Source organism: Anopheles marshallii, chromosome 2 (genome assembly GCF_943734725.1).
Source record: "Anopheles marshallii chromosome 2, idAnoMarsDA_429_01, whole genome shotgun sequence".
Taxonomy (NCBI): Eukaryota; Metazoa; Arthropoda; class Insecta; order Diptera; family Culicidae; genus Anopheles; species Anopheles marshallii.
Window position 1 is genome coordinate 76,362,690 of NC_071326.1, and position 14,369 is coordinate 76,377,058.

The following is a 14,369-nucleotide window of genomic DNA, read 5'->3' on the forward strand; positions in this document are numbered from 1 at the left end:
CCGTAATGCCGGTGGTCGCAAACCAATGCTCTTACACGGAAAAGTACGATGGTATTTCTGCAGTGTTCATCTCCGGCATGTTGAGACGAAAAGCATTGCCAGTTTCAAAAGCCTGTGCCGTGGAGAGACCCACCATTTGGTCGTCGGAAGGCCCACCCATTTATGCATCTGCTTTGCTAGCTGGGTCTGCGTCCACAGCAAGCGTCGCTTTAGCCTTGCTTCCTTTCTTCGCACTGTGTTCCAACATCCTTTCCGTTTCCAGGGCAAGCGCTTGGTCTCAAACAATAGATTGCCTGATAGTGCGTGTCACTTTGATCAGGCAACACAGCAAAGCACGTTGGTCCAAAAACAAAATGGCGTCCAACGTTTCGATGCGCCTGCGCAACTTCTACCCAATTTTTCTAGACTTCCTCGATCGTACTGGCGTGTCGGATTATCCAAAAAGCGTAGCTCGTGCTTTTAGAGGTCAGTTTCACTACTCCAGGCGCACCTTGCACTATCTGGACCGCTAGTTTTCGATGGCACGGAAACACGTCAGGACACTGTTGACTGGGAACTCGCTTCTGGAAAAGTGAACGTCGTTGTCCCGAGATCTCGTTGGGGTCACCTGTTTTAGCTTTCTGTCTGATTTAGCAGCTATTTGTTATTTTGGGACCACGGGATGTTGCTCAACGCACTTTTCTTTATTTGCCAAGTATGTACCAAAAACACAACCAACACCATGCGATGCTGTTGTCTCTCTGTCTCCGTCGAATTGACGTCTCTTCCCCAAACGTCATCGATGTCGAGGTGCCTAGGTGCCAAGGTCACCGATGTCGAGGTGATTAAGGTTTCTAAGGTTCAAGGTGATGGTAATTAGAAAGGTATATTTCGACACAATTTATTATTTCGAACTTCGACCGAGAATGAAAAAAGGAACATAGTACGCAAGAAAACTTTTTGGCTTCAAGTGTCTGCCATTAATTGTATTTAATTTAGACCATACATAAAGACACAGATTACAGTCTATTTTTAACAAACAAATAACGAACATAAAGAACAAATGAACCCAATTAACAAATCGATATGTATGGCCCCATATTCATTAACCAAATGAGCCGGACTATGGACTCGCAAGCCATGGCACGCCTTTCCATATTAGACGACTCCTCCAACATCGACTTGCCACTTGCTTAATATAACAGACCTCTGGGTATCCGGGTATAGGGTGTAGGGTATCCATCGGGTTAAGGATCAACCTGCGATTGAGTCTGTCATGGCATAGCAAAATTCGTGATGCATTCATTTTTGTTTTGTTTAAAACGAAACACACAAACTACTGTTTTAAGCAATTCTTTGGGCATTCGGATTCGTCGCAGATGTCACAAATATCCTGATTATCCACTTCGTACAATTCAATAGCATTGTAATCTATACAAAAACAAATAGAAATAAAAAGCGAAAAGATTTATAGACAACATTAACCCGTACAATAAAACGAAACAATAACGCGCATTCAATACACTCACCTGAGTTGGCAGAATCGTACACGACCACGTATGCAGGACGCTTCAGAGCCACCTTGAACCGTCTGTAAGCTGTCGCGGTGAAGCAGTTCCATTCTCTTCCCATGTTGTTATAGTAAACAACAACAGATGTGCCGCCGTATCTGATCTCGGTGTTCTGCAATAAATTTAATTTGCTTAGTGTTATTGTTTTTCTTCACTTACATCGAAATCATCTCACCTGTATCGGATTCGCGATAGTCTGTTCGCTGATCGGATTCCGATCAAAAACGTAACCGCTGGGGAAGTTCACCTCAATCAGTGCCATATTCGAACGTTCATCGGACACTTTCGATATGAAGTTTGCGCACACCTTCAGCCGCAGTTCATAATCAGAGCCCGTGTTCTGTTTCTCAAGAACCAGCTTGAATCGGTTCTCAAAATTCACAAGATTTAAACTGTACTGATAAATCACTTGCAGCAACCCGAACCCGATACCTCCAACGGTGATCTCCATCGACTTTGTGTCCTTCGGTATTTCCTGGAAGTTGGTAATGTTGATATCTTGCGAGTTTATGTTAAAATATCGTGTATGCTTCTTATATTTCAACTGTATGCTGTAGTCGTTTCGTGAGGGAGAGATTTTTTCCGCCAACTTTGTTAGTGCCTTCAGTCCCACGAAGGTGCCTTGAGTGCGCGGGAAGCTTCCGGTAACATAGCGTTGGTTCACCAACCAACGCATCACCGGTATACCGTCTACATACTTCTCCGCTAAGACAAACGACAGCAAAGCATAAGCGGTCGTCTCGATGCTATTTGCCGTGGCCCAATACCGTTCCGTGCCGTTATTTGCGAGATTAGAATTGCCTAAGAGCTTTTTGAATGCGTTATCTTTCATGCTGTGCCCATTCAACATCAGCGCATAGGTCGCTATGGACAGATCGTAAGAGTTTTCTATGGATTCCAAGTGGCGGCTCAAATAGCTCATGGCATTTTGAATCACAACCGCGTGCTTCACCTTGGCGTTCTCGTTTTCTAGGAGCGCTGTCAGCACGTAAGATGTCAGTGCAATGCCGTTACGCAACCCACCTTGCATATCTTTGTGAATTACGGATCCGACCTCATCAAACCTTCCCGAGCTGTGTTGTTTGAAAGCAAGCCAATCGTACGCCTTCTCGACCATCGCCGTATCCACCTCGCTGATGTACTTAGACGCCGTTTGCATTGACTTTGCAACGAAGGCGGTAAGAAACACGCTGCCACCATTTTGCCACACACCAAACGAACCATCTGCCTGACGATAGCGCATCTGATTTTGATAGCCTTGGAGCAGCAGATTCGTAGCTTTATCGAGCAAGCTCTTTTCCTTCGAACCAATGGCATGCAAGTAGTCGAGCACAACGATGTTCGGTACAAACTTTACCATATTTTGCTCACCACAACCAGAGGGCACGGCAAGTAGATTATCCAAGTTATCGATTACAGTGGTAAGCAGATTGGCTGAAAACACATACAAACAGTTGAACGGAATCAAAAGGAACAATTTTTTTCTGATCATTTATACTCACGATTCAGTCGGAACTCGATCTTTCTAGAATCATTGTCTGCCTTCTTGTTGAAGTCTAAATTCATCAAGAAGGTTTGATTGGTGTATGTATCAAAGCAGAAGAACCGGGATTCCATCTTTGGCTGTACCAAACTTTCTGGCATTACTCGGATCACCTTCTCCAGTGCGTCCGTTTCATACCCAACCATAATGGAGGCCTTCACGCGAACTGCCATCTCTCCAAGCTTGCGTGCCTTTACCAGAAAGGAAACGGGTACACCAACCTTCGGAGGAACGCTTATGGTTTTGGTATAACTTATATCTGCAAGCAAGACTATGTAGTGTAATCATTCAACGCATCAGCAAATCATCGATACTCACCTTCCAGAGGTCGTCCAATGAATTCCGTTTGATTGGCCACATTGTACAGCGTTACGTCCGCGATGTACTCTCCTCCAAGATTGTTAAACAATGTAAACTGCAACACGACCGCTTCGCCTCGTTTGATGGAGTACGGTAGACTCTCCACGATGTAGAATGGTTGAACCGTTGTGAACTGGATGGGTTTTTTAATGATGCCAAAACCGTATTCCGGATCAATGGAGAATCCGGTCAAGTACCAGGAGGTGGTCGTATCTGGCACAAACTCGATCAACTGTTCCATTCCTGACCATCCAATGGTCACATTTTGCCATAACCACGATTCTAGAAAGTTTGTCCTATACGAGACCAGTCTGGTGATGGGACTGTTTGCCTGCAGACCATAGCGTGCCGACTTGTCATTGGCCCCTTCAAACTGGATACCAGCCAACGTCATACCGAACAGTCCCATACTCTGCAAAGTGAACATACCATTGATAAGTACTCACGCTTCACCCACAATGTTTGCATCTTACATGAAACTTGTCAAACTCATTTTCATTGATCTTATGAAATCCATCAAACTCGCCCATAACATCCTCCCAGAACAGATCATGGTTCTTGTTGTAGTAGAGTAAAGCTTTATCGTAGGCAGCCAATCCCACGTAAGCTCCCGGTCTCCCAGACATATGGAGCTCGATTTGTCGACCCGGTTTAATTTCTGTCTCGTCTATGCGCAGATCAAACTTTTGCAAAGGGGATAATGAAATTATAATTAGAAATTGACAGTCACTTGTTGAACATATGTTAATGTTTACATGTAATTAGGTTAGTAAATCATAAACGCAGTATATGCACAATTTTAAGTAAAAGTAATGGTCGATTTGCAATGCAGTAGAAAAAAATTATGATTAGAGTAGTTAATTTTTAAAAACATTTATAACTGAATTAGATAAGAACGGTAAGATTAAAATTATGATCAAATAGATAAACTAGTAAATTACACCATTTAAATGAGCAAACACCATCAGTCGTCCCTTTGCTTCGCCATCACCATTCACCATTAATAGTAAATGAAACATTCAAAGATGATTCAATTACTTACATTGTTATGAAATTCGTCGAAATCGATGTCCACAACGTCATACACCACTATATGGCTAGCAACAGTAGCTACGATAAGTTTCGCTTTCGGTATCATCTTTTCGGTGGCGTTCAACTGTAAGGTATATTTGTTCTGCTTGTTTGGTCTCATGTAACCGGAATCAATTATATTGCCCTTTGTCACTACGTAGTACACGAAGAATGTCATACGTTCGTTGCACGTTACCGTAAGTCGCAACATTCGGTTCAATTTAACACTGCAAGGGAAAGAATTGTTTGAAGAATTGCTTTAACATCCCATAAACTAAGTGCTACTCACGGAGACTTTAGTTCCAATTTGAGGTACGCATTCGTCACGACGTCCACTTTTTCCACAACAGCGTCAAAGAAGAAACCGTTGTCATCGTCAGAAAACTGCAAAATTAACAGCATTTACCAGGGCTTTCAATTGATGAGTAACACACCACTACTCTAGGATTCATCTTCCTTGGACATACGTACGTTGATATTCATCTCGTCTATATTGTCACTTGGATTGAGCTCCAGTTTTATCAAACCTCCATCGTCACTAGTGGCAGTTGTTTCGTAATCAGTTTCCGACACTTCCACCTTACCGGTGATACCTTTAGCAGGTGTTCCATCATGGTATCGGAACTGAAGCGCACACTTAAAAGGAAGTCCTGGCCGAAATTGTGGACTGTCCTTAATCAATTGCACACCGTATTTATATTTGTACACTGTGATGTGAGATTGTTTCACGACAGTGCGGTCTAAAACAAGAAATTGAAAATTAATTCCCATTAATGTAAACGCACTCCACCACATTCTTACTTGTAGTCTGCTCGATAAATGTCGTCTTTACAAACACGTCTTGCCGATCTGCGTGAACTTCGAAGTAATTTTTGAAACGCAGCTCCACTTGCCTCTTCCCATTCACTTCAAACTGATGCTTCTGGTCCAGAAAACCATTTCTCAAGTACACATCAAACTTAGCAACTCCCTTTACCGGTTTTCCAAAATGGTAGTTAGCCTCTATCTTCAGAGTCAAACTTTGATCCTTCTCCAGAGGAACGACAGACGGTAATACCTCTACATCAAACGAGGACAACACATATTCCTTCACCTCGAACGTTTTTGATACGATTTCTTCCCCGTCTATCTTTGCCAAGATGTTCCACATTCCGAGCATTGGGGTAGGCGCGATCTGAAGATCACTCTCAAACACTCCGGCGTACAGTTTAGCTGTCGACCACTTCCTGATCACATTTTTTTGAGGATCACGGATTGTCACATAGATTGATTTTACCCGTGCAGGTGGCTTCAGCTCAGAGTCCAGCACAATCACACGAAATTTTACCGTATCGCCTGGTTTGTACACGGGCTTATCGATCTGTATTTAACCGGTAATGGTTTTGCTAAGGTGTACCAATTCGGCTTCCTTGTGAAAGCTAAAGCCACGCTGCCCGTTGATGGTGATTTTATAATTCCCAGCGGATAAGTCCACAGGCATCTGCAAAAGAGTAATCGATTAACTTCCACACACTTGTCTGTTGAATGGCGCTCGTCCTACATTGAAGGTGATCATCCTGTTCATGTGTCGTTGTACTTCAACTGTCTTCGTTAAGTCCAGAATGCTTGCACGATTATCGGTGTGGCCGGTGATTTGTAGCATCAGGTCCACTTTGCTCATATTCGAGTTAAAGTTACTGATCACCACCGTATAATCCTGGTTGGCCCGAATGAATTTGGGGCCCACAACCAGTATTCTGAAACGGAATTACCACATGGAATTTACTCACAAACCAATGCTAACTACCGAACACAACAATAACCGGAGCCTTGTTTCCTACCCATGCGCAGCACCAATGAAGATTAGCGCCGTTAGTATTCGTGACCTTATGAACTGCCACATGTTGCTCCAGCGCTGTGCGATTTTGCATCTGCTTCAGATGGTGTCTAGTATTGAACTGAATAATGAGCTGCTAGCATCCCTATCATGGAAGCTGTACTATGATTCGGTATTTCCCTTAGATCAAATGTCATTGAAAACACGATCTGCAACAACTTTAAGTGATGATAAGCACGAATCTTCTTGCCCAAATGATTGACGCAGGACTCCAATTCCAACGGCAAAATCAAGCTGCGCTGATAGTATTTTAATTTTTTTCGTCTTCAGGCACTGCTTCTTTCGAATAAATTACAGCGTTTCTCAAGCAAAGACTAACTGTTAACACTTTATGTACACTTTTAACAGTCTAATAGTCGTACATTCTGCAAATCTCAAAGTCTGATGCTATGTGTGGACAATTCTCAATCACAAAGATTTCGGATATTTCACAATGATTTTTGATACCTATTTACTGACTTGATTACTTATCCGGTGCTACAATCGCTTTGCGGTCTTGGCCTGCCGCAGGAGCCCTTTAAACCGCTCACGGTCGAGCGCCTTCGTCTGCCTATCCCTTATTCCAGAATTTCTGGCCTCAACGCCATCACTCCAACTCAATTTGGGCCTAACACGCCTCCTTTGTCCATGACGACCTAAAAGAACTTTACGGGCTGGGTCGTCCGGTGTCATTCTCATGACGTGACCAGCCCACCGAAACCTGGTGAGTCTTATCCGCTGAACGGCAATAATTTCAACATACAGCTCATAGAGCTCGTCATTGTCGCGGCTTCTTCATTGTCCTTCTACACGCTCGGGGCCAAAGATCCTTTCGAACATCTTCCTCTCGAATGCGGCTAAGAGGGTTTTGTCAGTTGTGGACCAAGTCCATGTCTCAGAGGCGTATGTTAGTACTGGAACTATATAGGTTCTGGTTCTATATAGTCCCAGCTTCGTTCATCGCGACAGGTGTTTTGAGTGGAGAAGTTTCCTCAGCTTGTGGTATGACCGGTTGGCAGCCAGCACTCTAGCGCGTATTTTAACATCAACGTTATTGTCGGTGCTCACTTTCAACCCAAGATAGGTGATTTTTTGAACGACTTCGAAAGAGCGTTCACCAATTTCTCCTATACACTAGCTTTAATTTAATACAGAAATGAAGATAAAAAAATCTATCTATTTTTTTATTCAACAAGAACGGCTGTATTGCTCATAATCTAAGTATAATCTAAGATACAATTCACATTCGTTTGAAGACATTTCCTTCTCCAAACAGTGAAACGTCACCTTATCCCGGCTGTACTCGGCCATTAAACAATATATGTATTAAACACTAAATCAAATTCTGGAGCGGCCCGGTGGCATGACGGTAGCAGCGCCGGTCTTCACACGAACGGGCCGGACCAAAATCCCATCCGGGCCAATCCCTCGTAGTAAGGACTGACTTTCCGGCTACGTAAAATAAGTCGAAACGGCCAGGCCGTTCTAACGAAAAAAAAATAAATAAATAAATAAATCAAATTCCCAAACAAAAATAATACAAAAGATGAAAATCATATCTTATGCAAAAGAAACAAATATTTTTTTGTCCGAAAATTAGGCCCCTTACTTCTCAATGGCTAATATATAGAGAAGTAAAATTTATTGTTGCCCTGTATTGCATGTCTGCCTTTAAATTGTGTATGTGGCTTGAAAAAACTCAAGTTTGAAACCACAGTACAACCTCGTTGGATTGCGTTTTCCTACTAGCACAGCTAACAATGCGTGATACACCGTAAGTTATCAGTATCAAAAATGTGTAGGTTATCAAGTAAAAATTGTATGGTTTGAAGCGAAGAAAAAAAATTAGCATTATTGGACCTGATGGTAAGACTCACTTTTGGTCAGGTTTGAGACGTTAGCTACGAATTTTCTTCCACTGCGATAATGGAGATGATTCGGTTCTGAAGCAGCGAGCTTTCAGCTCTGAGCAGCAAGTAACGGAAAGAGGGATTTTGCGATTGGTTGAATACGCATACACATCTACATCTGATAGGTGCTATGTAATATACGCTACCGAACGAGCTTCTTTAGCGGTTGACGATCAGCGGATGTTCTTTCGTTTCGATTCTATGGTAATTGAGCATATGGCTTCGAAGTGTCTTCCGGAACAACAAACAAACAATAGAAAATCAACATAAAACCGTTACGACTTATTAGCATCAATGTGGAAAATCAGTCTGGCATAAATAGTAAATTTTACTAGGCAGTATGTTTGTTTCGTTTTGCATTTGTTGAAATGCGATGCAATTGAATGGTATGCTTAAGGAGAAATTTTCATGATTTACTATGTATTCAAAGACGAATAATGACGAATCCGCTGGAGAATTAATCTAATTTAGCTAAGATAAATAGCTAGATAATTAGAGATTAATATACAGATTAATAGATACAGTGGAGCGCCGATTATTCGGGTGGCTGTTAACCGACTGTCTTATTATCCGTGCAACTCGAAAGTTCCCATGAAAATTTTACATATTTCGGGCAACACCGTTGACGGAAGGTCGCCTCCACACGGACCGCGGTCGCCGCGGTACCGCGGCGGCCGCGTATGACTGTCGTTGTCAAAATAGAATTTGTATACCAGCTCGTCGCGCTCGACTGTCAAATTTACCGCGGTGCCTGCTGTGCCGCAGATTTGTCGATGTTCAACAAAGCTGCGTTTCCGCGGCAACGCCTTCCGTGGAGCGCCTGTTTGACAGTTAGGCGCGGAGATTTGACAACCTGCCGCGGAAGATTTGAAAGCCGACCTAAACCGAGCTGAGCCGAGCCGTGCCGAAGTTCAAAATTAACAACCAAAGTTATACGCGACGGCCGCGGTACCGCGGCGACCGCGGTCCGTGTGGAGGCAACCGAAGAATTTAAAGACCCAATTTGTCATATATGTACAGCAAATCCCCGCAGTACGCCGTACTCGCTATACGCGACGTTCTGGAAAAATGACAGCTCAAAGATAATCATATGAATCTTACAAACGGCAGTTCTAACAATTTGCATACGCAATTAAGAAATGGAACAAATAGAAAGTTTACCAGTTATTATTGTTAAAAATTTAAAAAACATGCGAATTCCATTTGGTTCCATGCAAATTCATTGCGATTTTGCTGTGACTCCTTTTATATGTCTCTATTTTAACTCTTCGATATGAAGTATAAACGATTTTTCTAAGGAAATTCGATATAAGCTAAAGCGTTCGGTCCCAAACATTAATGTAAAGCGGGGAGCTGCTGTATATGATAAAGTGAGCTCAAATCCTTAACGAAAACAAGTACAATTTCTTTTGCAACAATAAAACACACAGGAAAAATAGAATATACTCTTAAACTGCCCTAACTATGGCACAATATACGTTAGTTTTATCATAAATAGCAAATGTGCCTAATATTAGATAGATAATAGATTCGAGACAGCGGGTTGTTTCGAATGTTAAGGAGCGTCCAGACTGTAACCATAACATATGCTCGAATGGTCTGCGAGGAAAAAATCGGCGTTTCTGGCAACCAAATTGACAGCAAATTGCGTTTTATGATGATTTGGCAACACTGACAAGTGTGCGGTCCGCAACAAGTGTGGACGCAAAACCTCTGGCATAGCATAACAAGTTTCTATTTTATTGCTAAAATATATCTTTTCCACACCATTCCCAGACCATGAAAAAAAGTTTAATTCAGTTCTTATTTGAATCGCCAATGTTTAAAACTTGCTTCCATTGCAAAACAACTCGAATGTGCCAAATTCGAGCATATGTTATGGTACGGATTCAACATTTCGCTATTATGTTTTTGTTGCGCATAACAAGTATAACATAACAAAATATTGTTATGTATAACTGTTATGGTCTACAGCCTGGACGCTCCTTAACAAAATGTTGTTATGTATAACTGTTATGGTCTACAGTCTGGACGCTCCTTTACGTTTTGTTACAATAGGGGGTGTCGGATTTTCGGACGGATGTTTTAATTACGGTTTTCGTTAAACTAGTTCAAATTTATTGCTGCTTACTTTTATGCATCATCGGAACAAACTGCTACATATTTCCATGATGGTTATGGGTGTCCAACTGTTTTGAAGGGGGAGTTGGGAGTGGAGAAGGGGGGGAGGGTTTCAACAGTTGTTAATTTTTGCCTTACGTAGTACAGTGGAGCGTCAATTATCCGGGTGCCAACCGGGAGTTTGATTATCCGTGTATTACAGATCCTAAACCCGATGGCTCTTAATTGCAATCAACACATTTGTCTAGCGGGGTCTCGTAAGCTCTTATTGCTCTAAACACTGTTAATGATAGGAAATGCATTAATAACAGATTGGTTTACTTTCCAGCTTTACATATGCTACTTACGTTTATTGTAACTATCATGCACGAGAACATAAGCGGGCCGTTGAAATGCTACCCTGAAGAGTCTTTCTGCAGTCACCGTAAAGCAGTTATCTTCCGGTCCTAAACCATCGTAATATACCACCATCGACGTATAGCCATAGCGAAATTCAATGTTCTGTGGAAAAGAAATCATTTGATTGTGATTTTTATTTTTCAAAATAATTTTCGTTCAGAATACCTTGACAGGGTTCCGTCTGGTGATGTCCACCATGGAATCCTTATCGACGATGTATCCGCTGGGGAAGTTCACCTCCACCAGCGCCAAATTGGATCGCGAATGTGCTACTTCCGGTATGAAGTTGGTACACACTTTCAACTGTAACATGTAATTCGCGTTGATGAACTGCGGCTCTAATCGCAGCTTGAACTGTTTGTTGACATATCTCACATCAATAGCGTAGTGATAGTCGATCTCGAACAACCCAAAACCCCGACCATTCACACTGACTGTCACCATTCTGCTGTCTCCCGTTAGCTCGTCCCGAAACTGCTGGTAGACCGCCATCGAAGCCATTTTGTACACTTTTCTCGTTCTCCCGTGCTGAATAAAGACGGAGTAATCGTTCTTCCTGGGCGAGATCGCATCGGCCAACATGGTAATTGCTTTCAACCCGACAAAGGTGTCCTGTGTGTGAGGAAAGCTACCGCTCGCTTCACGTTGGTTTACCAACCATTTCATGACGCTGATTCCGTCCAGGTACCGTTTATCGTGCACTAAGCTCAGCAATCCGTACGCGGTCGTCTCAATCGCAGCCGTGTCTCTCTGCCAGTATCGCTCTGTACCGTGAGAACCTTGGACAGAATGTGACTTTTCTATTAACAAATCTAGTGCCCTCCGCTTTTGGCTGTGGCCATTTAACATCAGGGCGTACGTGGACAGTGCAAGGTCGTATACATCTGTAACGTTCGGCAAATGGTTTGCTATGTACTGTATACCCCTTCGTACGACATTCTGGTGTTTTTGGGTTGCAGCAGTATTTTCCAAAAATGCAATCATCACGTACGCCGTCAGAGCTATACCGTTTCGCGATCCATCCTGCAAACTGTGGTACGTAATCGGAGCTATCTCTTCGAACCGTCCGGAACTGTGCTGTTTCGATGCGAGCCAATCGAACAGCTTATGAACAATGTGCAAATCCACCTCTGATATGTGCTTTGAGGCACTTTGCATCGATTGTCCCACCAAAGCGGTGACGAAGATGCTTCCCGTGGAGTTGCGCCAGTTACCAAATGAACCATCTTGCTGACGGTACTGCATCTCAAGCTGGTAGCCATTCCTCAACAGCGCCGTAGCTTTGTTGATCAGATCCGTTTCGTTGGACCCGACTGCATGCAGATAGTCGAGTACTACCAGGTTTGGAATGAAGTTGATCATACTGGTTGCGCCCGAAGCGGTAGGAACAGTGAGTAGATTGTCCAGATTGTGGACGACTGGCGTCAGCAGGTTCGCTATAATGGCGGAAGAATATTGACCGAAGCTACAGTTACCGATTGTTAACCATACTTACACGATAAAATGATTTCCAATTTGATTGTGTTGAAGTTGGCTTGTTTGAGTACATCGAGCGAGATGTTATACTCCGCAGTACCGTACTCGGCCAGGTTGATTATGCGCGGTACAGAATTGGATAAAATAATATTTTCCGGCATTACTCGTATCACCTTCTCCAGTGCGTCCGCTTCCCGCCCGGCCATGATCGTTGCTTTTACTCTTACAATCATCTCTCCGAGCTTTCGTGCCTTTACCAGAAATGACACCGGAACACCAGCTTTCCGAGGAACGCTCACGGATTTGGTATAACTTACATCTGCAACCATAATACTCAAATTCACTGAATTGAACACTTCAAGCGATATGCGATACTTACCTTCCGCAGGTCGTCCAATGAATTCCGTCTGATTGGCCACATTGTACAGCGTTACGTCCGCGATGTACTCTCCTCCAAGATTGTTAAACAATGTAAACTGCAACACGACCGCTTCGCCTCGTTTGATGGAGTACGGTAAACTCTCCACGATGTAGAATGGTTGAACCGTTGTGAACTGGATGGGTTTTTTAATGATGCCAAAACCGTATTCCGGATCAATGGAGAATCCGGTCAAGTACCAGGAGGTGGTGGTATCTGGCACAAACTCACTCAATTTTAGCTTTCCGTCTGTTCCGATGGTCATATTCTGCCATAGCCACGATTCTAGCAAGTTTGTCCGGTAGGCAACAAGCTTTGTAAATGGTCTCACAGAACTACTGCCGAAGCGTTTGGATGCAGCACCCACCGGTTCTAGCTTAGTTCCTCCAGACAGTTTTACAAACAGGCCCATACTCTGGAAGTAACGAGCATTACCTGTAATGTATCGGCAAGGTCATAGTGGATGGTCATGTAACTTACATGAAATACATTAAACTCGTTCTGATTTACGGCATGGAAATCGTCAAACACCTGCATTACATCCTCCCAGAACAGATCATGCTGGCTGGAGAACTGTAGCAGGCTCTTGTCGTATGCAGCGAGCGCAACGTACGCTTTGGGCCGTCCTTTCAACTGAACTTGCATCTCGCTGCCAGGTTTTACCTCAGTTTCGTTTATTATTAATTCAAGCTGAATTGAAATTTAATTGCCAAAAATAAACAAATATCAAATGATCAGTTTACATTCATAACCGTATACCCACATGGTTGCCCAACTGCTTCAAATCAACTTCCAACGCATCCCAAATGACAGTGTTGTTGGACACGGTGGCAACCACAATTTTCGCCTTTGGTATCATTTTCTCCGATGCATTAATTTGCATGTACTCCCTTTTCTTCCTGTTCGGGAGGATGAAGCCCGCATCCTGAATGGTACCTTTGGACACTACGTAGTACACGAAGAATGTCATGCGCTCGTTGCTCGTCACCAACAGTCTAATTATTCGGTTTAATTTAATTCTGCAATAGGAGTGTGTAGAAAATGGGGTCGTATTTGTTACTCAAGCAGTCTTGTGTGGTAGAATTTCTGATACTTACGCTGACTTCAACTCCAGTTTTATGTACGTATTCGTGCTTGTTTCAGTTTTGTGTATTTGTTCTTGGAAAAAGAACCCACTGTTTGCTTCACTCAACTGTAGAAATAAAATTAAAACGATATTGTTGCGGATGGTTTTAGCACCAAAGGGAAACAATAATGTAGATTTAAAGTGTTATATTATAACTGAATCACAAAATTAGTGCATTTCCCGATGGTTTGCGGTCAAAGAGGTCGAAAGCGCGTCCTTCGGCCCTATTTATGCCTTTTTTCCTGCTTCGTCGCCATCGCAATCGTGGTTATAATGATGGTGGGCGCTGTCCCACCATCCTCCTAATCTTAGAACCCTACAACAGCGCAACTGTTGTAGGGTAACACTGCTAACTCAAATACGTAAACAACGCGTTGTGCTCGCATTCACAACATTCTCCCCACCAGTGTAGCGCTCCCGTGCGTTACACTATCCTAACGTTTGTTTACTTTCGATTCGTACAATCTGTTAAACCCACGCGGCCTACTATTCGCTTATCCTGCTGTTCCCACGTCCAAAACCGCAATTTTTGTCGCTGGT

The 14,369-nt window shown here is 43.0% G+C and overlaps 1 protein-coding gene across 1 annotated transcript; it reads right to left on the reverse strand.

Moving 5' to 3' along the window:
• Positions 1-1,315: 1,315 nt before the first annotated feature.
• Positions 1,316-6,406, reverse strand: LOC128718907 (thioester-containing protein 1 allele S3-like). The gene is given in 12 exon segments (XM_053812521.1): positions 1,316-1,410; positions 1,509-1,662; positions 1,726-2,984; positions 3,053-3,352; positions 3,412-3,865; positions 3,927-4,136; positions 4,496-4,751; positions 4,814-4,908; positions 4,996-5,264; positions 5,326-6,004; positions 6,065-6,260; positions 6,345-6,406. Coding segments are annotated over 12 exon segments (4,029 nt in total).
• Between the last annotated feature and the right edge of the window lie 7,963 nt (positions 6,407-14,369).